The sequence below is a fragment of the Oryza sativa genome, chromosome 2 (genome assembly GCF_034140825.1).
Source record: "Oryza sativa Japonica Group chromosome 2, ASM3414082v1".
In the NCBI taxonomy this organism is placed as follows: Eukaryota; Viridiplantae; Streptophyta; class Magnoliopsida; order Poales; family Poaceae; genus Oryza; species Oryza sativa.
Genome location: NC_089036.1, coordinates 9978684 through 10001590, shown reverse-complemented (window position 1 = coordinate 10001590; position 22907 = coordinate 9978684). Strand labels below are relative to the sequence as shown.

The 22907-nt window shown below is 42.4% G+C and overlaps 2 protein-coding genes and 1 long non-coding RNA gene across 4 annotated transcripts; all 3 read left to right on the top strand.

Moving 5' to 3' along the window:
- Positions 1-10555: 10555 nt before the first annotated feature.
- LOC107280188 (uncharacterized) lies at positions 10556-11704 on the top strand. The gene is made up of 2 exons (XM_026023370.2): positions 10556-10683; positions 10804-11704. Exon 2 carries the CDS (start codon positions 10881-10883, stop codon positions 11562-11564), a length of 684 nt encoding a protein of 227 aa, XP_025879155.1. The 5' UTR covers positions 10556-10683; positions 10804-10880; the 3' UTR covers positions 11565-11704.
- On the top strand, positions 10726-12606 carry LOC136355328 (uncharacterized). Its single transcript, XR_010739497.1, has 3 exons — positions 10726-10863; positions 11772-11887; positions 12471-12606. It is a non-coding gene; the product is annotated as an uncharacterized lncRNA (long non-coding RNA).
- Positions 12607-17810: 5204 nt separating this feature from the next.
- Positions 17811-21886, top strand: LOC4328992 (D-amino-acid transaminase, chloroplastic). Of its 2 annotated transcripts, none has more exons than XM_015771712.3 (5): positions 17811-18015; positions 19202-19257; positions 20255-20433; positions 20632-21305; positions 21455-21886. In XM_015771712.3, exons 1-5 carry the CDS (start codon positions 17850-17852, stop codon positions 21547-21549), a joined length of 1170 nt encoding a protein of 389 aa, XP_015627198.1. In that variant the 5' UTR covers positions 17811-17849; the 3' UTR covers positions 21550-21886. The 2 variants fall into 2 exon arrangements, with proteins under 2 accessions (XP_015627198.1, XP_066163853.1); XM_066307756.1 differs by lacking the exon at positions 17811-18015 and adding an exon at positions 18109-18300.
- The last annotated feature ends 1021 nt before the right edge of the window (positions 21887-22907 follow it).

The following is a 22907-nucleotide window of genomic DNA, read 5'->3' as shown; positions in this document are numbered from 1 at the left end:
GCTTCTGATTGTTTTTGTTTGGGTTGGTTTCATTCGTCTCTCTGCGTCTCGCTCTCCGCCCACTGCGCCCTTCTTTTTTCCTTCGATTCCTCTGTCTTTTTCTTATTTTTTTTCCATTTTCTATTTCTTTCCTTAACTGCCTGAGTGAAAAAGGGGAATTTTTAGACCAATCATGCAGATTTTATTGTAGTGCATGTTCTGTAATGTCGTCAGTGTTTTGCATAAATTATGTGTGTCCAATTGGGGTGTGATGTAGTTGAATTTTTGTCATGTCTAAATCTTGTAAGTTAGTTATTTGTGATGTAAGGTGGAGTAGAAGTTTTGTATATTATATTACGCCAGAATGGTTAAAAAAAGCATAATGTTTTATATTACATGATGCTAGCTAGGAAACATGACAGAATTTGTATCTACTAACTTATTTGTCGGTTCAATTTATATGCATTTCTAATTACTCCATAGGTCGAAACTCGTAAGTAAAACTTCCGCTGTCTCGTTATATTGACTAAAATATACAAAACTACAAACATTTGACCAAACTATCGAAAACTACAGATTTAATTATATAAATCACAGAACTACAAATTTAATATCAAATTTATTGTAAAATTATAAATTTAAGTCATTGTATAAAAAAATAGATTTAGTGAGGAAGTTATCAATGAATTACATATTTTAGATTATAGGTCCGTAGCACAATTGTTTTTTCTAAAGTTACAAAAAACTGTAGTTTTCTGATAAAATTATGCTTAATCTATAGTTTGCAATGCCTTAATTATATAGTTTCCTTGAAAAATTGGTGATAAATCATAGTTTTGTGATACATATCTTTTGCAATATATCAATCAAATTATATGCAATTTTGTGAAATTTACTAATTTATATTTGAGAAATTATAGTTCATCAGTCAGCTGGGAAATTATGGAGATGGTAAAGCTAGCTCCATTAATTGCTGAGCTAAAACTACAATTAAAGTTGGAGTACAAGAGAGGAAAAAAGAACCTATACATTGACGATTTTCTTTAGATGGATCGTATATATGCTAGGGGTTGTTAAATAGTCATCCAAAATTAAACATGCATGTGGAGATCATTCTTCAGAGAAATTCATCACCACAAAATTATTTTTATAGAATAAATCTCAGTACATAAAATCTGAAATAAAATATTTGGAGAGAAATGGAAAAGGAAAGACAGGTAGTGGAAATCTATCTATCTTCTATTATATTATATTATATACTAAAAGACCATAAAACTTCCTACAAACGCTCTCAAGCCGCCACGTGGCGCTCTAATAAAATAGAGAAAATCCTAGAAATTCTAAGAAAAAAAAGCAAAACATCTATCCCTTGATTTTCACTTAAATTGGTGGGTCCAATATTATACACCGTTAGATAAAATCGATCTTAAAACAAACTAAATACCATGGGCCCCACCTATCCTCCTCCCGCGCATTGGCAGGTGGAGTATATACGTACCTACATGGTAGTAAATACGCTTCCTTCCTTTTTTTCCTTTTTTCTTCTTTCTACCATATATATATATATATATATATATATATATATATATATATATATATATATATAATGGATATATTTTTTTAAATAATCATAATTTTACAACAAAGAATCTACCATCATATAACTTAAACCGGTGTACTCTTTACTTTGCACTATTATTTTCAAATAATGCACTATTTTAAAATAAAATTTACACAATTATATCGTGTACCTATCAAATAAATAATATCTATATTAACTAATTTATACGTGCACTTAAACTGATGGCCCCATTATATAAATCATCGGATCTATTTTTTATTACATTGGCCTATTATTCTCAAGTAATCCACTATTTCAAAATAAGGTCTACACCATTATATTATGTACCCATTAAATTAACAATTTAAAATCTATATTAACTAATTTACACTTACCCTATAACTGGTGGACCTATTATTATAATCATCGGATCAATTGTTTGCTAATAAATAAAGCGTCCAAAATTCTCTTTTTGCCCGCTGCACAATGCACGCCTGCACCTTTGCCTTTCGCACGTGTGACAAAGCGTAGTGTCTGAGACATCTAAAGTGATCACAACCGCTATAGCGCTACCGCTTTGCTACATATCAAATCATATATGGAGATAATTAATTTTGTTAATAACATGAAAAGAAAATTAAATGTGTGATGCAGCGAGAGAATAATTAAGTACTATGGGTTGTGTTTTTCTCAACACTAATTAGCTCTGTTTAAGTTGAAACCGAGAGTTGATTACGTAATAATTATAATTATAATGTATTTGTGTTATGTCGTATTTGGATTTGGTACTATTTGTTCGTACAGGTGAAAGAAATTATTATGTTATAAATGTGAGCACAATATTGATGGATATCAATAGAACTCTTACTACGACAAGGGTGATAAAGGGAGTTCAAGGCCCTCTCTTTTTTCCCAATTCTATATTTGGATTTTTGTTTGCACGCTTTCCAAGTTTCTAAATGGTGTCTTCTTTAAACAACATTCTAATTTTTTTAGAAGTCAATTCATTCGTTTATACCCTCAAATAGCTATCACATAAATTATATAATTCATCAATTTCATCCTAAACCTTAAGTACTACATTTATTTTCATGCGAGTCATGGTGATCAGTAAATTGGTGATCAATGGATCATCAAAGTCATAAGATGAATATGTAAGAGTTACTCTGAACAATTGTAAATAAGTGTCAAAATTAATTTCTATTAATTAGACATCTAAAGGTGTCAAAATTAATTGCTAGCCACAAAATTAATTTCTCTCTACGTGTATATAAACATGGACGAAGCTGGAACAAATATTACCATATGTCCCATACATATATATTGCGCAGTTAATATTCTAATTACACGTGTTAAGTTATTTAAAATTCCTTAAAATGCTCTCAAGCTGCCACGTGGCGCTCTAATAAATTAGGGCAAATATTAGAAATTCTAAGGAAAAAAAATCAAAGTATCTATTACTTGATTTTCACTTAAATCGGTAGGTCCAATATTATAAACCGTTAGATTAAATTGATCTTAGAACAAACTAAATACTACAAGGTCCCACCTCGGCATAGGTACGCACCTACGTGCGCGGGTACGTACGCTTCCCCTCCCTTTTTTTCATTTTTCTCTTTCTTCTTTTTATCCCATGCATATACTTCCCTCCATTTATTACTATATCATGCGCCTTCATGAGACGATTTAATCAAAATAATTTTGAGTATCTTACACTCGCATTTTTCATTTGCAGCCATACTACACGTACGGTATGTATATAGATGGACGGTATGATAATTAACTAGCAATAGTTTCTTATTTAGTCGAGAAAAAAAACATGATTCAAAAGTCGTAACTACTTAATCCATCTCCTACTCAAAAGTTGTGAATGGTTTTTTAAGATACCTTAAGAAAAATAGAACCCTTAAACTATTACTCCCTCCGTCCCCTAATATAAAGGATTTTGACATTTTGCTTGCATTGTTTGACCATTCGTCTTATTAAAAAAATTGGAATTATTATTTATTTTATTGTGACTTACTTTATTATCCAAAGTACTTTAAGCACAACTTTTCATTTTTTATATTTGAACAATTTTTTTTGAATAACACGAGTGGTCAAACAGTGTAAGCAAAATATCAAAATCCCTTATATTAGGGCACGGAGGGAGTATAAAATAATATTATCCAAACTTTAGTTTGCTAAAGTTTACCCTGAATCTATGAGACAAAATTTCTAAATAAACAATAATCTTACCTTTCAATAAATATAATATAAGTGCCCGCGCGTACGCGGGCCATCTTTCTAGTTACATTCAAAAGAAAAAAAAAAGAAACATATCCATCAAATTGGCTTGTCTCTGATGATCTTGGAGAGCAACAACACGGGTCTCCCTGTTCCAGGTTGACCTCACATTTGTCTGCTGACCAATGAATGCGATGCAATGCAACGTCGCCATTCTCCTGCCTGCCAAAATGCTTAAAAACACTGGTTAATAATAGAGTCAATAACTAGGACGGGCAATTTCAAAGCAAAAATATAATGCATGTATGCACGGCGTTGACGACGACAGGCAAGGCAACCTAATCCACACGGCGTGACCTTCTCTTTTGTCTAGTGCCACGACCGACTAAGACGGCGATCGACGACTTTGCAATGCATAATCAATTCATGGAGTCCACTCAGCATGCAACTGCTCCTTGACACTACGATACCTTTTACATGTCTCTCTGTGTTTAGTACACATTGCTCACTTTAATAACTTTTGGAGTCATTTTAATTTCCTTTCTTTTATTTTCGCTACTACAAAATCGATATTTTCCCAAGATAGATTTTCTTAGAGCCAATCGATTTGTGTATGCGGATTTTCTTACGATCACCGACCGTCTATAGAAATCGAGGATGAGTGATAATTTAGCAGCCACTGCACCCTAACACTTCTTTATCGATCCATCGGTTTTCTCTCTGTTCCCCAATTCACTCTTCCTTTCCCTCAACCTCATCATCCTCTCCGTCCCTCCCCCTCTTTCTTTCCTAATTGTACGTATATCCGTTTGTTACCATCCACCCATCCAGCGCCATCAAAGTCCCTAAGAGCACCATCTAAGCATCTATCCCTCCCTCTCCTTCTCCTCATATATCTCTCACGCCCTCCACCCACGCCAACGAAATCCATGGATGTATCGCTTTGAGTTTATCCCTTAAATTAATGAATCACTTAATAATACATTTCTAGAAAATGTTTAAAAACTTAAAGGAGAACGTAAATCCTTAAATAAGAATCCATGATAGATGGGTGTATTTTTTTTTATAAATTTCCTCATGCTCCAAAGCATTTACTAGATTTTTACTTGAAATTTTATAGGGAAAAACTATTTTTAATCAATCAAATCAATTATTAGGATTAATTAAAATACAAATCCTATATTAATCCTCTTCCTCTTCCTAGGCCGTTAACCCAATCCATCTCCCTCTTCCCTTCCCACGTGCACGGCCGCCAACAGGCCAGCCTACCCGCCCCTCCCTCCCCTACTCCACTCTTTTGCCGGCCAAGTGAGGTTTGGATTGGCCAATCTGCTCACCCGCGGCATTTTGCCACCTCTTGCTAATAGGTGGGGTTGGGATCCACTTGTCAGATTCATCCCCAAATAAGCCCGAGGCATACAAGTTATCTGATATTTTTAAGAAAAAATTGTGCCTAAGGTCCCTCATCTTATCGCCGAGTTACAAATCGTCTCTGGACAAAAAAGAACAGATATATTGCATCTCTCAACTTATAAAATTAGGTCATTTTAAATCCTTAGGTGGTTTTGTCCGACATGGCGGCATTGACTCTGGTTTTATCCGATAAAACTGGAGACAAAATTTCCTAAGGACTTAGAGTGACCCGGTTTTATAAGTTGAGGGATGCTATATATATATATATATGGTATTTTGGTTCAGGGACAATTTTGTATTTCAATGACAACGCCCCGATTTTTAGGCCACTGAAAACTATTTTTTTTAATAAAAGTCCTATTTTCGAAAAAAAGTGATTCTTTGTGTGATTAAGGATCTAAGTGCCAAAAAGATCTCAAATAAAATCCTTTCTCAGATCCAATAATCTCAAACAAAAATTCCCATTCAAGCTAAAATCTCGGGATTCCAATTTCCCTCCAATCCTTCCAACTTGCTCCTCTCAAAATTCAAAATTATCCACCAAATGTCAATCTCTTCCCTTGAGTACACTTCCTTAGCTTCCCCCTAATTTCATTAGTTCAAATATCAAATTTAAAATCAAATATCTCTATTGTTATAAAAACTGAAGATGTTTCTATCGAAAATTTTGGTATATCATCCTATTCTGATACGATGTCTATGTACGGGTACGCAATTTCTGTTTCTACCTACCCTTGGTTCGGAAATCCTGTTTGGCGATCGATCGCCCTGGCGATGTACCAGCGATCAGTTCCCCCTCCCCCCTCCCCCCTCTCTCCCTCCACCTGGTTTCCTTTTTTGGCACCGCATTACTTTCCTATTTTAGTAAATTTATGCACCTAAAGTTTATACACCTCAAGTTTACACATCTAAAGTTTAGAGACCAAAAGTTTATATATCTGATTTAAATTTGAATTTGAATTCAAATATTTTTTATATATAGTATTTCTATACATCTAAAGTTTAAAGTTTATAGACCTAAAGTTTATAGATCTAAAGTTTACAAGTCAAAAGTTTATATACCCGTTTCAAATTTGAATTTAAATTATATCTGATTTAAATTTGAATTTGAATTCAAATTTGAATTTGAATTCAAATATTTTTTATATATAGTATTTCTATACATCTAAAGTTTATAGACCTAAAGTTTATAGATCTAAAATTAAAGTTTATAGACCTAAAGTTTATAAGTCAAAAGTTTATATACCCGTTTCAAATTTGAATTTGAATTATATCTGATTTAAATTTGAATTTGAATTCAAATATTTTCTATATATAGTATTTCTATACATCTAAAGTTTATAGATCCAAAGTTTATAAGTCAAAAGTTTACATATCCGATTCAAATTTGAATTTGAATTCAAATTTTTTATATATATAATATTTCTTTACATAAATTTGTCTAACTTTTGTTTTTTTTAAATAATTTTGTGGTGTACTGTAGTAGGGAGGAGGAAAGGGGAGAAAGGGACGTATAGGGGGAGGGGGGGTGCGGGTGATCGCTCAGCCCCCCGTTGGTTCGTCATCTGACTCCTTTCGAGTGTGCACGTCCGCCTATAGCTAGCCAAATGGGCTAGGCTGTAATGGGCCGGCCCGAGCACACTGCTACAGTAGCCGACCTCGCTTGGAAGGAAAAAGTCCACTTAGACTCCCTTAATTGTAGGCCGAATCTAATTCGTACCCCTCAACCAGAAAACCGGATAGAACGACCCCCCGAACTATTGAAACCAGTGCAATTTGACTCCCTCACCGGTTTTGGGGGGTGGTTTTGCTGACGTGACGCTGATGTGGCGGTGTTGACCCGGTCTTCGTCCCACGTGGCGCTTACGTGGGATTAGAATTAAAAAAATATCTGTGAGACCCATATGTCATTAAAAAAAACATAATGGGACCCACTGACATGTGGGGCCCACATGTCATCCTTTCTCCTCCCTCTCTCTCCCTTCTCTCTCTTTTCTCTCCTCCTTTTCTCTTCCCCTTCAGACGCCACGACGGCGCCGGCGGCCTCGTCGTCACCAGAGCTGGAGGCCCCCTCCTCCTCCTCCTCCTCATCCTCCGCCGAGAGGCGCTTCTCGTCGTCGGAGTCGTCGGAGTTGTAGTCGTGGGCGCGCTTGCGGAGCAGCTTGAAGATCCGCGACGGCGACGACCTTGCGGCCGCCGGCGACGGGAGAGAGAGAGAGGGAGGGAGAGAAGCGAGCGGGAGAGGGAGAGAGAGGCCACCCCGCACGCCCCTCGCCGTCGTCCACCCCGTGCGCCGTCGGCGGCTCCGCGAAGATCCGCGACGACGACGACCTCGCGGCCGCCGGCGACGGGAGAGAGAGAGGGAGGGAGAGAAGCGAGAGGGAGAGGGAGAGAGAGGCCACCCTGCGCGCCCCTCGCCGTCGTCCACCCCACGCGCCCCTCGTCGTGGTGGAGGAGCCGTCGGCCACCCCACGCACCGTCGGTGGCCCCGCAAAGATCCGCAATGGCGACGACTCCGCGGCCGCCAGCGACGGGAGAGGGAGAGGGAGAGGGAGAGAAGTGAGCGGGAGAGGGAGAGAAGTGAGCGGGAGAGGGAGAGAGAGGCCACCCCGCGCGGCGCGCACCCCTCGCCGTCGTCCACCCCGTGCGCCCCTCGCCATGGTGGAGGAGCCGTCGGCCACCCTGCGCGCCATCGGCGGCCCCGCGAAGATCCGCGATGGCGACATCCTCGCGCCCGGGGTGGGGGACGGGGAGGGGTCGTCGGCACCGCCATCCAGCTGTGACATGGCATGGATCGCCATCGACGTCGCCACCGTTGGAGAGAGGGGAAGGGGGAAGAAACGTTGGGGAGATGAGGACCATGTGGGCCCCACAGTCAGTGGGTCCTTGTATTTTTTGGTGTGTGAATGACATGTGGGTCCCACACATCTATTTTTAATTCTAATATTACATAGGCGCCACGTCAACGCCACGTGTGAAGAAGAACCAGTCAACACTGCCATGTAAGTGTCACGTCAGCGAAACCACCCTCCAAAACCACGAAGGGAGTCAAATATACCGGTTTCAATATTTTGGGGAGTCGTTCTATCCTGTTTTGTGGTTGAGGGGCACGAATTAGATTCGGCCGACTTTTAAGGGAGGCAAAATGGACTTTTTCCCGCTTGGAACGGGTGGCTGTGCCGTGCCTGGGCCGAGGCTGCAGCCCATGGGCTGGCATGGCACGGCATGACTCCTGTAGCAGGCCGACATGGCCCGACACGATACGCATTGGCCTGGCAGGCCCATGCCGCCGCCTGTCAGGGCGAATGGGCTCATGCGGAGCGTGTGCTCCTGCCGCAGCCTCGTGCGCGCGTTACCGTCCTCTCACCAAATCCCCCGCGCGCGTCCCGCTAGTCTTGCCCAATCTGCGCTCCTGCAGGGCGTTGGGCACCGTAGCCCAATCTCACTTGCACGAGGTTCGAAAGTGACACGCGGGCTGGTACGTCACAGCCCCGCTATGGAGCCGTGTCTAATGGGTATTTTGATTGGCTATAAATGTATTGAAGCTAGTAGTGGGATATACTATTAAATTTGCTCTTGGGAGTACTTATGAAGATCACTAGCCGGTATTGTTTGCTTCTTGCACATTTGACATCAGAAATTTCTAAATTTCCATTAATTAGTTGTGGCTTCAGCCTTTAGCTGCTGCAAAGCTTGATTTAATTCAACCTGCCAATTGAAACAAAGTGTGCACTCCTGGTTCCCATGCGACACGAGATAACACGTTACACTTGTTTGTGCCAGACCACGCTTCATGCGCTTCTTATTTTCGTGAGACGTCCTGTTGCAACCAGGCATTTTGCTAGTCCATTGTCCTTTCAATCAAATTCCTGGAAAATATCAAAGGCCACTATTTGTTTGGGCCCCCATCCCTTCCTTTCCCTTCTGGCCCACACTGCCTTTTCCTATAGGAAAAAGTACACCAAAGGTCCCTCAACTTGTCAACGATTTACAAAATCGTCCTTGAACCGCAAAACCAGATACAACGCATCCCTTAACTTACAAAACCAGTGCAAACTAGGCCTCTTGGTGGTTTTGACTCCGGTTTCATCCGATGTGGCAGCTGACTCAGCGTGGGACCCACGTGTCAGCCTCTTCTTTCCCTCCACCTCTCTTCCTCTCTCCTCTTATTTTTTCTCATGTCTCAGCAGTGCAGCCGGCGGATGGGGGAGGTGGGAGTCCGGCGGCGGTGACGACCCGGCGGCGACGAAGAGGCGATGACAAGGCGGCGGTGGAGACGGGCGACGAGGCGGCGGCGATGACGATGCGGGAGCAGGAGGGCCTCCCCCCACGCCGCTGCCAACGGCGCGGGACCGGCACACGACGTCCTCAATCCGTCTCGCCGCCATGGACCGCCGCCTGTGGCGGCGGGATCTGGTGCCTACACCGTCGACGGCGACGGTGGTGTGGGGGGAGGCCCTCCTGCTCCTGCGTCGTCGCCGCCGCTGCATCGTCGCCTTGTCACTGCCGCCGGACTCTCGCCTCCCCCTTCCCCAGTCCCCACCTGCCAGTTGCGCTGCTGAGCCTGAGAGAAAAGAAGATGAGGGAGAGGAAGAGAGGTAGAGAGGGGATGGGAGGGGAAGAAGAGGCTAACATGTGGGACCCACGTGGGTCCCATGTTGAGTGAGCTGTCACGTCGGATAAAACCGGAGTCAAAACCACCGAGCAACCTATTTTGTACTGATTTTGTAAGTTGAGGGATGCGTTGTATCCGGTTTTACGGTTCGAGGACGATTTTGTAACTCGATGACAAGTTGAGGGACCTGCGGTGTACTTTTTCCTTTCCTTCCCTTACTCGCAGGCCACAGCCGCTGGCCCAGTCCGCCTCCTTCCCGCGGCCCACTCGCGCTCATCTCCGCTCCACGATCCCCTTCCTGCTGGGCCCACCCGTCAGCGACCTTATCCTGGCGCGGGCCCACCTGTCAGCTCCATCGTCTTCTTCCTTCCTCTTCCTCTTCCTCTTCCTCTTTCCTCTCACTCTCTCTTCCTCATCTCTCGAATCCTCTTCCTCCCACTCTCTCTCGCGCCCTTCTTCGGCGAGGCGCCGTACCCGCGCGTTCGTCGATCCATCACTTCGCCATCCCGTCCGCCTGAGCTGCCTTCGCCTAGTTCCAGTTCCGCCGCCGCCTCACCGTATTAGCACCACCTCGACGGTGGTCCGTGCCTGGTCGATCGGAGGCGTACATCAGTATAAAAGGTGGATTCTGTTTCGTTGTGGCCGCCGTTCCACGGTGATGAAGGTAGGGAGGCGGCAGATGGCGAGGAAGACGGCGCCGGAGACAGAGAGGAGAGGAGTTCGCCGCCGGTCGAGGCTTCTCCTTCCTGACATCAGCCGTCGCCCGCGCCGGCGCGGCGCCAAGCCCTTTCTCCTCCTTCTCTGGTCGCTCGGGGGCCATATGTGTCGCTCCGTCTCCACGCCGCGCCCGTGCTCTCGGCACCTCCGACGACATCCGCCGCCGGCGAATGTAGTATTTGATTAGTACCGCCTCGCCGGTTTATGAACGCAGTTATGAATTTAAAAGGTGGATCAGCTCACACAAGTTCTCCTCGGATATTATAACGTGTTTGCTTTGTCTGTTGTGCAGGTTTGCAGGTGTCTGTCTTCCGCGAGCTTCCGCTTCCCGCTTCTCTGCGCGCCCAGAGAGGTAAGTGTGTGTGTGTGATGGCGGCGTTGGTGGTCGGGAGGGCGCGTGGCGGGTGGGGATTCGGGCACGAGCGGGTCGGCGGTGGGTCGCCGGATGACGCCCGGTGGGACGCGAGGAAGAAGGAGAGAGCGGCGGAGGAGGGCGTGAGGTCGCCGGACCTGAGGAAGAAGGAGGGGTGGGACTTTGGGCAGCGTCGCGTCGGCGGCGGGTCGCCGGACGATGACAGGTGGGACCTCCGGAAGAGGACCCGAGGTTCGCCGGACGATGCCCGGTGGGACCTCCAGAAGAAGAGGAGGGAGGAAGAGGAGAGGAATGGCGGTGGGTCGCCGGAGCCGGAGCTGGGGAAGAAGAATGATGAGGAGGAGAAGAAGAAGGTGGTGGTGGTGGTGGCGAGGGGGGAAGAAGTAGAAGAAGAGGAGGTGAAGAGGGGGAAGAAGTGGTGCGCCGGCATGCGCGTGCCGTGGGTGGAGGAGGGGCCGCACATGCTGTACGCGGGACCCAGTTTCCTCGCCGGCGCTGCACCGGATCCCAGCTCTCTCCCCATCCCCTCCTTCGGTCCTCCCAGAAGGAGGACGAGCAGCAGTGGCGGTGGTGTGGCCGTGCGCGTCGCGCTGATATTCTTGGCGGGCCTCGTGCTACGGTTACGTCAGTTGGAACGTGTACGAGTTAGTAGGCTAGCGTTGCTGTGCCTTAGCCAGTAGTAGCAGCAGCAGCTAAATAAATAATAATAATAATAATAATAATAATAATAATAATAATAATAATAATAATAATAATAATAATAATAATAAATAAAAAATAAAATAAATAAAAAATAAAAATTTTTGTTCTTCCTTGTCTTTTTATAGTTTAACGAGAGCTGAGACAGGGAAAAAAACACTTGTATTATGATCCATCCATTCCTGCAGTTTTGCCGCGTGTCCTGATGCCCCGGCCTTCACGTGGAGCACAGCCGTTGGCCGGGCTCACTCCATCTCCATGGTGCGGGTGGGGGAGGGTGCCGCCGCAAGCTCCAATCGGATCGGTCAGTATATTGTTACATCCACTCTCTTCCTCGTTGGGTTCTGGTCAAATTCGGAACTTGGGTTCCCATGCTGATCACCTTATCGGTTTCCTTCGCCTGCCGTCTCCTACCTTTGGTTGGTTCGAGCTGAAAAGATTTTTCAGTTTTTCTTTTCTGAACTCTTGACTCCCTGAGGTCATTTATTCTATCAGTTCTCAGTCCAAAGGTTGCACGCTTGCACTTGACGTGTAGTTTTAGAATGACGAAGAAATGGATATTATATTTAAATATAAGTGCCATGAATTCTTGTTTAGCCGCGTATTGAAGTTTTGCATCAATTCTGAAGTGTCCCACCTCCAGCGATTACTTTCAGGATGATAAGAAATGGATATTAGTGCTATGAATTCTTGTTTAGCCGTGTATTGAAGTTTTGCATCAATTCTGAAGTGTCCCACTCCCAGCGATTAATTAGTTTCAGGATGATGGAGAAGTGGATATTAGTGTCATTAATTCTTCTTTAGCCGCGTATTGAAGTTATGCATCAATTCTGAAATGTCCCACTCCCAGTGATCGATCTGAAGTTTTTCCTTCTTTCGTTGTTCAGCCTAGTTGCCACGCAGACGAAATGATGGGGAATGTAGATATTTTTCCTGATGCTGCTGCTCAGGGATCAATTGAAACCTTTAGTTTTAACGATGAACCTCCTAGTGCGGAAAGGTATTGTTCTATGTGCTCGTGTTGATAAACTTCCATGGCTGTTTGTTGTAGTGATTGAATCTGATGATGATCCTTAGTGACGGGCTGTTTCAATGTGAGGCCGGTTTCTTTAGTAAAAAAAAAACTGCAATTTGTAGTTCACAAGATTGTAATATTTTGTCATGTCTCCCTGTTTAGTTGGAGAACCAAAGCATGCAAAGCTTACTGAACATTACCTTTTGATCTGGTGTTGCACTGAATTAACTTGGTGCTATCCACTGTGGAACATTATTTAGCATTCCACATTATTTCGCTAATTTCTTTTCAAAAAAACATTATTTGGCTAATTCTGATGCTAAATCCTGGAGAAAACTTGGAAGTGATAGAAAACAATCCTTTAGGCAGTGTTGCCTCCAGTGGATTGTAGAGAATGATAAATTGCTTTATATGAATTAAGTACTAGTAAAAGATCACCACTGAAGAAAAGCTAGCTAATTAACTTGCAATATCCTCAATATATCCTTAATATGGATATGTGTTAAAATATAGAAGGTGCAGTGCTTACCTATATTGATAAGTGATTAGCATTCTTCACTGGAGCAGCTAGAAAAAAGAAAACCTATTGATTTGATGTAGCTATTCTTTGACTATAACTGCTTGGTATGACTTTGATAGAACACATCCATATGTAGATAGAAAAGAAAACTTTTCCACAGATAGAGCTACTGTAGGTAAAGTAGGGGAAAAATCATGGATTTGGGATATCATCTGAATATAAGAGTTCCAATCCTCATCTATTTCAATCCTCGCCGGCCTGTCTGTTCGTGACGATCAAGGATGAATGGGAAACGTGGCTGGCGGCAGGTTTGATCCCTCCTCCGTGAGAAGGCTTGTTGTAGCTCTGTTGGGAGAGGTTTTTTGTGTGTTTGCTCCCCATCTCCTTTGAGCGACGACTTTTTTGCCTCTCTTAAAAGGGATGGCCCTGCTTGTAACCAATAATGTACATTCTTTGCTCTATCTTAATATACTTCGGCCGGCATCTTTGCCGGCCCGGCGAAAAGAAATGTAACTCTATTGTCCAAACTAAAGCAGCAATATCAGGGTGTATGGTCCGGGCTAGGCTTTTGTTAAGTGAGGTTTTTGGGCAGGGCTTTTGTTAAGTGATGTTTTTAAGCTCATGTCACTCATCAGAGCTTTCTTTTAACTGCAAGATCAATTATCAGGCTTCTATTCGTTGTCCATTTTAGAAACTTTCAAAACCTTTTTCATCCTCGCTTCTCAACTCCTGCCAACTTATTAATTTTGAATTATATATATACTGCTTTTGCTTTGGGGAGTTATTTGTACTGTTGCAGCAAGGGTCAAACTCTCCATACCCGATAATTTCTACCTTAATCATTATTTAGTACTGCAGTACTCTTCTGTACTATAGTAGCAATATTCACACAACATACTGTGTAAACTTGGTTGCTATTGAACATAATATGCACACATCTGTGGGGTACTTGTGGCACTGATTCTTTTGGTTCTGAAACAAAATATTGTTACGCCTTCATATTTAAATGCTAACTTTGGTAAATTCTATTTGTGCGGCACTTTCTTCTGACTTATAAGTTTGATAGTCCCCTCAAGAATATGGAGGCTATACATATTTTGTCCTACAAGATCCGGAGATTGGTGGCCATATGCAATCGTTATCTTTACATCTATAATCTATTGCATTTCAATGAGGCATCCGTCTTGTCTTTTGGAGGTTTATATCAAGTAGGTATAAAACATGTTAAAAGTTGAAGTTAACACCATTTTTATGGTAGTTCCTGTAGTGTATTCGTTATGGATAGAGATGGTATAAATATGGAACTTGAACTTGATTTCACTCCTTGCAATATGTGACGGTAATTTGTTTTTCAGAAAAATGGAGGAGGTGCTAGTACCCCCTCCACTTCTGTAATCAAGTCAAAGTTGATTTCTTTAACTTCCGGAGGCTGGTACAGCGTGGGATCATGGATTTTGCATCTTCTGTGATCAAGTGCTGGAGTCCATCGACCACGTTCTCTCCCAATGCCCGGAATCTTGACAGGTTTGGTGGAGGATTTTTCAACTGCCTCAACCTGCAATTGTGTTTCCCTTCGAACCGGCCAGATTTTGATCAATGGTGGATGGAGGCTAGATGCAAAGTAAAGACACAGAATCCACAGGGTTTCGACACGCTTGTGATCTTAATCGCTTGGGGAATTTGGAAGGAACAGTATACGAACGCGAGAGGAGCTGGATAGCCCTAATCGTGGACATCGCGGAGGAAGTGCGCCAACGGATGCTAGCCGAGACTAAGGTATAGTGCCGTGGTTGTTCGCTCTGTCACACAATGTTTGCGAGACATCGCGTTTTAAAGGTTTTCGTTGGGTACTTGTCTTCCATGGGGCGGCAAGTTTTTTTATCCGTACTCTTCTCTTAATACAACAATACATGAACCATTTTACGTATTTTAAAAATAGCATATATAAAACTACCGACCTAGTTCTCAAGCTAAACTTTAGTCTCGAATGGAGGTTTCAGATCCTCATTGCTTGATCAAGACCTGCGCATAGCGAGGGAACAAATTGACTATGTGTGACTAGCGCCCGGAAATTCACCCTAAATAAAAAAAACTTTTAAAATGAAATTCTATAAATTATTAAAATCCAAAAAAATCATACTGGGAAAATTCAAATTGAGCACGTAGTATTTTTTTCATTTTCCTTGATCATTTTGCACCAGTTTTAATAGTTAAAGGGTACAATTTTACGGTTGAGGGATACAAATTGCATTGAATCTATATTGAGATAGTAAAATTAGACTTTTTCCCTGCTGTTGGCTTGTTGTTACTGCTGCTGGAAGGCTGCCATTTTTTTCCTTCCATCTATTTAAAGGGATGTCTACTCGAATTTTTTTTTTATTTTTACATTCTTTTATTAAAATATTTACAAATATTTTTTTATTTCAAAAATTTACAAATCTAGATGCTTCTTGCCCTCTAGGACAACGTTTTAAAAAAACACCCTTCCAAAGGGCGTTATGTGGCCTAAATGTAAAATTTTTATTTGTATTCAAACCTGGTTATAATTGCTCAAAAAACTTGTAATGCTTATTCGTTACTCCAAATAATTTTAAATAGAAAAGTAGTAAACTACAAAGTTGTAGATCTCATCATCGTCAACTTTTATATAAAGTTTGTCTCCATCTTATCTCATTTAAAATGAAGATCTAAGATTTTGTTAAAATAGGTTTTAGAGTTTCTAATGAATATTTGGATGTCTAAATGATCTTAAATGAAAATGTTGTTAACTACAAAGTTGTAGATCTCTTCGAGCTCTACAATTTTTATATAAATTTTGATTTTATCCAAGTTTATATTATGTACGTTTAAGTTATAAAATCATAAAGCTAATGAGCTATATTGGAGAATTTACATTCAGAAACTTTAACGCCGTCTGGAAGGGCCCATTACAAGGGCATGAGGCATCAAATTTGTAAATTTTAAAACAAAAAATTATTTTTAAAAATATTTTAATAAAAATGTTAAAATAAAAAAATTCACTCCACGTCCTCTTGCGTTGGTCTAGTTTTCATCCTTCGACTTTTAAATCTGGCAATTTACATCCTTTTAACTTAAAAAAACAGTCTAAGTTACATCCTCGCTCTAGTTTGAAGGTGGTTTTATTACGTATATGTGGCATGAATAATCTAGATAACCAAAATAAATTTAAAAAACTAGGCTCTAACCGTGCATTGCCACACGCCATTATTATGTGTATTAACTTAATAAAGTAATAAAAAATTAAAAATCCAAGAAATGCCATTTATATATATATGTGTGGTTCTAAGTTTTACCATCGATGAATGCCAATTCTAAAAATACAATCTGTCAATGAAATGGGACCCAAGACCCCTCAACCAACTGCATGGGGCGCCCTATGACACACCATCAGACCGGGTGATCGGCACAACCATCGTCAGCCCTAACAAAAGAGAAGTGAAACAAGAACCTGGCCCATCCTCTGGCGAGGGTGAGCTCAAGTTCATCCCTGCAATTGCTCGGGACCCAAGCTCGGGGTCATACCTCTGACGGGCCAAGCCTCGAGCTAATGGCACAGCCGCCTCTTGCACCTAAGCTCGGCCCCCGTGGACTGCTCGGAGTAGCAGCAACATATTGACCGTGTGTTAACAGCGAAATTTGGTAAATCCCGAAGTCATCATCGGCCTAGAGTCAGTATCGGCTTTAGAGTCCTGGAATCGGCCAATAGGAATCATCAAGTCGCCAATAGTCAGATTCTTGCTATATTCGGTTAAGGAAATTAATCAATTAAAGGAAGTTTATCTAGAAGAGACCGAGTTCAAGGAGAATGTGGCATGGCAGTTTATCTATTAATTAAGAATAGTCTATTAGTTTTCTTTCCTTCTATCTTTAGGAGAGTGTCATTTTATCTTTAGGAAAGTTTCTTTCATGTCCAACCAGGACTAGTATCTACCCATAGGTATAAATATGCACACTCGAGGTCATTGTAAACTATCTCACAAATCAATACAACTACTATTGGCGCATCACCACCCTCCTTACCGAGGTTTTTACTTATCATCCGGCCGTACTCAGCACCTGACGCGGGGCTGTATCGGCTTTCGATCTTGAAACAGTTTGACTATAAACTTAGGCCCTGTTTCTTTTAGCTTGGGATTATTATAATCTAGATTATTGAGTCAGATTACTATAAGCTAGATTGTTATAATCTGTAGTAGAATAAGCGGTTAGTTGTTTCTTTCCTAGATTATTAGAGCCTAAATTATTGGGTTTGTAAGTCTAAAGAGGGAATGGGGTGGCATGGTGGGTAATTTTTCACCCAATAATCTAGAAAAAGCTCACCTAAATGACCTTATCAGATTATAATAAGCTACTCCCAATAATCTGGATTATAATAATCTCAAGCTGAAAGAAACATGGCCTTAGTCAAACTTGAAACAGTTTAACTTTTACCAAAGTCAAAACATCTTATAACATAAAATGGAGGGAGTAGTAACTAGTACTAAATAAAATAACTATTTTTTGTTGTTATTCTTCAATGAATTTTCATGCATTCTCTAGTGATGGGGTTGATGCTTCTTCTTTGTTTTTTTTATAGGGTTGATGCTTTCATTGATGAGAGTTGACACATCAATCTGCAGGAAAAAAAAAACATTACCAGTATAATGCCGGCAGCATCTGAAACCTGAGACTAGAGTCTGTCCATTCCTGCAGTTTTGCCCGTGTGTCCTGATGATGGCCTCTCTCTCCACCCCACCTGCTACCGCCGGCGTCTCCCCGTCGCCCCGCCCTTCCCTCCTCGCGTACAAGAAGGCTGCTGGGCTCACCCCATCTCCATGGTGCGGGTGGAGGAGGGCGGCGGTGGCCACCGCAGCCACGAGCTCCAATCGGACCGCTGGTTAGTCTTCCTCCTTGGGTTCTGCTCGAATTCGCGGGTTGGGTTCTAGTGCTGATCGGGTTCTTGCGCCTGCCATCTCCTACCTTAGGTTGGAGCCAAAGAGATGGAAACTTTTTTTTGTTCTAAATCCTTCTATCAGTTCTGAATTCTGAGGCTAAAGGTTGCACTCCCGCTTGTTCCAGCTCCTCAGTTTGCAGCTTCAGGTTCAGGATAATGGAGGAATGGATATAAGTGCGGTACTTGCATTCTGCATTCTTGTTGGTGCGGGTCCCAGTTCGGATTGGGGTACTAAGATTTTGCATAAGTTCGAAAAGTATCCTAGTGATTCCAGGAGATCATGCAGTAGTTCTGTCATGCAGTCTGCTCTTCAAATTTGCATGTCTGTTCATAGTTGTTCATAGCTCTGTCAAATCTGCATGCTTGTTCATAGTTCTGTCAAACTTGCATGTGTGTTCATAGGTTGATGAACTGAACTCTATATGGAGTGGTGGGGGAATGTGGATATTTTTTTTCCCTGGTATAGGTCTTCTGTGAGCAACTGCTTTTGAATTTTTTAGTAATAACAGTGAACTTCCAAGGCTGGAAAGGTATTTTGGTTGCGTTCTGAGTTCTCATGCTGATGAAATTCCGTGGTTGGTTTAGTGACCCGATCTGATGATGATCCTTAGAGTTGGGCTGATGCAATGCGAGGACAGTTTCGTTAGTAAAAAACTGCAATTTGTAGTTCACAAGATTGTAACAGTTTGTCATGGTTCCCTGTCGCTTTCTTAGTGGTCTGGATGTGCTTGAAATAGTTGGATATATGCAAAATGGGCTGATGTGAATATGAAAGATCGTATCTTTATGATTAAATATGAGGTATGCCCTTTGATGTTGACTTTAAGGTTGCTGCCAGGGTGCTTTTTTCTTTCTTTCTTTTTTGTTTTAGCTAGTTTTGAAAGCAATTCTTGGCATTTGTTGATAGAATTTTTTTGATAGGAAAATACCTGTACATTTTTTTGTTAAAATATGATTTTCAAAACCTTAAATGAGCCTTGCATGGTTGTTTTTCTCACCTTAATGATTCCTCGGTTTAGCTCTGATATCATTGCTTTGTTCTTCATATAGTGTGCTTCTAGGAGACTATGATGCCTTTTGTTTTCAATAATGTTTTTCATGCAACTAAACGGTATTCTTTTCACTGCAGCACCAGCCGAGACCATTGTCACTGGAAATGATGTCCCTCTCTTGTCTTTTGCTGAGGTGGACTTCCTTGTCTTTTCTGTGTTTGTTGGCACCACTTTCAATACCATCTTCGCACAATATTTGCAAGAAGAAGTTGGATTCTCCTTTTGTTTTAGAGAGATCGTCTTGTTCTGATTACCATTCCTCTTGTCTTAATTAATCTTCACTTGACTGATACCTGATTATCTACCTCATATAGTACATTGTTATCATCCACTCAATTTACATCCATACTAGTATGTATTAAGATTTTTTAGAACCATTTTGCTGCAACCACAGTATGATTAGAGCAGCCCAACGTTTCAAAACACTGTTTCCTCTAGGCTTTTTTTAAGTTGACTACGGTTTAACAGTCCACAGTAGTGTGCAAATACATTTGTGGATTACATTGCTGACTTTTTATTCAAGAGCAAAAACAACATATCACCCTTATATGGAGAATCGGATAAAAAAATTTGGAGTAATCTTCTTTTTTGTTGTAAATATATTTGTATCTTTTTAATAATCATGTACCAAAGTAGGACTACTGTTTTCCCTAAAAAGAAGTTAACTCTGTATATTTTCTAGCATCATTTATATTGCTACAGGTAAGAATGTCCAACAAGTCCTAGTTGAAGCCATGTCCTAGTAGTTGACATGAGGGTGGTAACTGGTGACAACCTTTGAGTATTTGTTTAGTAACTTTGATCTTGCAGTTTAACACAATCGGATTTGATAGGACTCTGAATAACTTAAATTATGCACCAAAACACTGATAATCTGAATTGAGCCCTTTAACAAGTTCCATCTTTGGATATAGTTCCAGTCATGCTGATTACTGTGTTTCCTATCTCTTTGAAGTATTAATTACAAGTATTACTAGTTTTCAGAGAGAAGGGGTATTCATAACAGTATGTGGTTTACTATCTGTCTAAGAGGTGCTCACGATTCATGAAATTATCAAGCAGAGTAGGATCTTGTCTTGAAAAGTGCTATGACAACAGATATGTAAAGTCAAAAACTTTTTCTCTTATAGGTTGCAGAAAGGCTTGATGAATTCCATGCATCTGGAACCAGAAATCAAAATTACATGGCCATGTACTCTAGTATTTTTGGTGGAATTACCACAAATCCTTCTGCAATGGTGATACCAATCGATGATCACATGGTCCACAGAGGACATGGTGTTTTTGATACTGCAGCTATTATGAATGGGTGAGATCTTTGCTTCAATCAATTATGCCAACCCCCAAAAAAACAGATACTTGACTATCAATAGGAAATTTGTTTTGTTTTTTTAGTGTGTGGAAAATTGTAAGTGAACAAGAAGGGATCATTCTTTTTACTAAATTTCCATTCAGTTCTGATCCAAACACCATATTATCAGTATTAACTTTGTCATATTACTGTCAGGCACCTCTATGAGTTAGAGCAGCATCTTGACCGCTTCCTGAAGTCTGCATCAATGGCCAAAATCACGCTGCCTTTTGATCGGTCAACAATTCGGAGCATACTTATTCAAACTGTGAGTGCATCAAAATGCACCCAAGGATCACTCAGGTACTGGCTATCTGTTGGACCAGGAGACTTCCAGCTATCTTCAGCTGGTTGTGCAAACTCAGCCCTGTATGCTATTGTCATTGAAAGTCCATCGTTACCAGTACCAGCAGGATGCAAGGTGATCACATCATCGATACCGATAAAATCTCAACAGTTTGCGGTCATGAAAAGTGTAAACTACCTGCCAAATGCACTCACTAAAGTGGAAGGCGAAGAAAATGGTGGATTCACCGGCATATGGTTGGATGATGAGGGTTTCGTAGCAGAGGGTTCCAACATGAATGTTGGCTTCGTGACACAAAGCAAGGAGCTCCTCATGCCCCGTTTCGACAAGATCCTTAGCGGGTGCACGGCAAAACGGGTTCTGACCCTTGCCAAGCAGCTAGTGGCAGATGGAAGGCTCAGCGGGATCAGTTCAAGGAATGTGAGTGTCCAGGAAGGGAAGGCGGCTGATGAGATGATGCTCATTGGTAGTGGTATTCTTGTCAAACCTGTTGTTCAGTGGGATGATCAGATAATTGGCTCAGGTAAACAGAATTTCACCCCTGAAATTCACCTAGCTGTCGTTGTTTGGAAGAGTATCATTTTGCACTCTGCAACAGAAAGTGGATGGCTTTTAGCCCTTCAATGGCTTCCTGTAAACTTCATGCTAATTTCTTTCCTTGTTCTAACACAGGCAAAGAAGGCCCAATTGCTCAGATGCTTTTCAACCTCATTCTTGAGGACATGAGATCCGGTCCACCTTCAGTCCGCATCCCTGTCTCCTATTGAAACTGCTGACATCTCACCGATCTTTCTACAGATATGTGATAAATAACAGAACATGTATTATTAGGAACAAGGAACGATTACTAGAATTCTGAGACTAGTCACGTAAAGCTACACTCTATATTTGCATAATTCAGAAGGTGTGTTCTTCAGTTGCAACCTTGTGCTCTCAGACATCTTAATCCTGAATTTAAAGCTTTGCTATCCAGATGCTACACCAAGCAAGGGGGGCAAGGATTTTGGTAGCTGTTGATCAATGTAGAGAAGATGTGGATATTGTACAAAGAAACCTGTGAAACTGTTAAATTTGTACAGGTTTTATTATGTCTTGAGTACCTCATACTGCAGCACAGACTCACAGAGGATGGCTTGCAAGCCACAGATTGCCAGAACCTTGAGCTCAAGCCACCGAACTAAGTCAGTTTATTATGTTTTACCTTTATTCAGAAGGAATAGTTCCGATTCAGCAACATCAACTTGATTCAGAGCTACTGCTTCTTTCTTTGGTAAGCTATGGCTTTGTATTTGATTAATCTTATTAGGCTGGAATGGTGCAAATGTTTGCTCTTCCTATCACATATTTTTATTTTCTGATGAAGAGGACGGCCCTAACATGGGCCATAGTTCGTTAGAAAGAAGGAAAAAGTACACCGAAGTCCCTCAACTTGTCTCGAGTTACAAAATCGTCCAAAACCGCAAAACCAGATATCCGGCGTCCTTTAACTAATCAAAACCGGTCACAATAGGTTATTCAGTGGTTTTGACCCCGGTTTTTTCCTATGTGACGGCTGAGTTAGCTTGGGACCCGCACGTGCCCCAAATGTCAGGCTGCCACGTCATCTCTCTCTCTCTCCCTCCTCTCTCTCTCTCTTCCTCCTCTCTCTCTCTCTTCTCTTCTCTTCTCTTCTCCTATTCTATAGGCAAGCCGGCTAGCGGCTGGGGAGGAACCGGGACGAGGCGGGAGAGGAGGCAGTGGCGGGCGACACGGCGGCGAGCGACGACACGGCATCGGCCTCGTCGGAGGCGAGCACGGAGGCCCCACCCTCCTCGACCGTGCGGTGCACGTGGCCGCCGAGGCACGCGAAGAGGGCCCCCGCGGCGTCGAAGTCGGGCGCGGAGACGGCGAGGTGGGCGGTGGCGGCGGCGGGGGTGGGGATGGAAACGGCAGGGGAAGGGAAGGGGAGCGAGTCGAGGGCGGCGGAGGAGACCAGGACGGGAAGGGGAGCGCCGCGAGCGCCGTGTTGGCGGCGGCGGCAGGGACGGAGGGGCCGCCCAACTCCACTCCGCCGTCCGTCGCTCCTCCCCCCGTCGCCCGCGCACTGCTCCTCCCCCGCCGGCCGCCCGCAGCTCCTTCCCCCACC

Bases quoted from the DNA above. Each gene is read 5' to 3' on its own strand.
- LOC107280188 (XM_026023370.2), top strand. From the start codon at position 10,881: ATGGCGGCGTTGGTGGTCGGGAGGGCGCGTGGCGGGTGGGGATTCGGG.
- LOC4328992 (XM_015771712.3), top strand. From the start codon at position 17,850: ATGATGGCCTCTCTCTCCACCCCACCTGCTACCGCCGGCGTCTCCCCG. The intron at 19,258-20,254 runs GTGGACTTCCTT...TTTCTCTTATAG, and splicing joins CTCTCTTGTCTTTTGCTGAG to GTTGCAGAAAGGCTTGATGA. The intron at 21,306-21,454 runs GTAAACAGAATT...GTTCTAACACAG, and splicing joins TGATCAGATAATTGGCTCAG to GCAAAGAAGGCCCAATTGCT.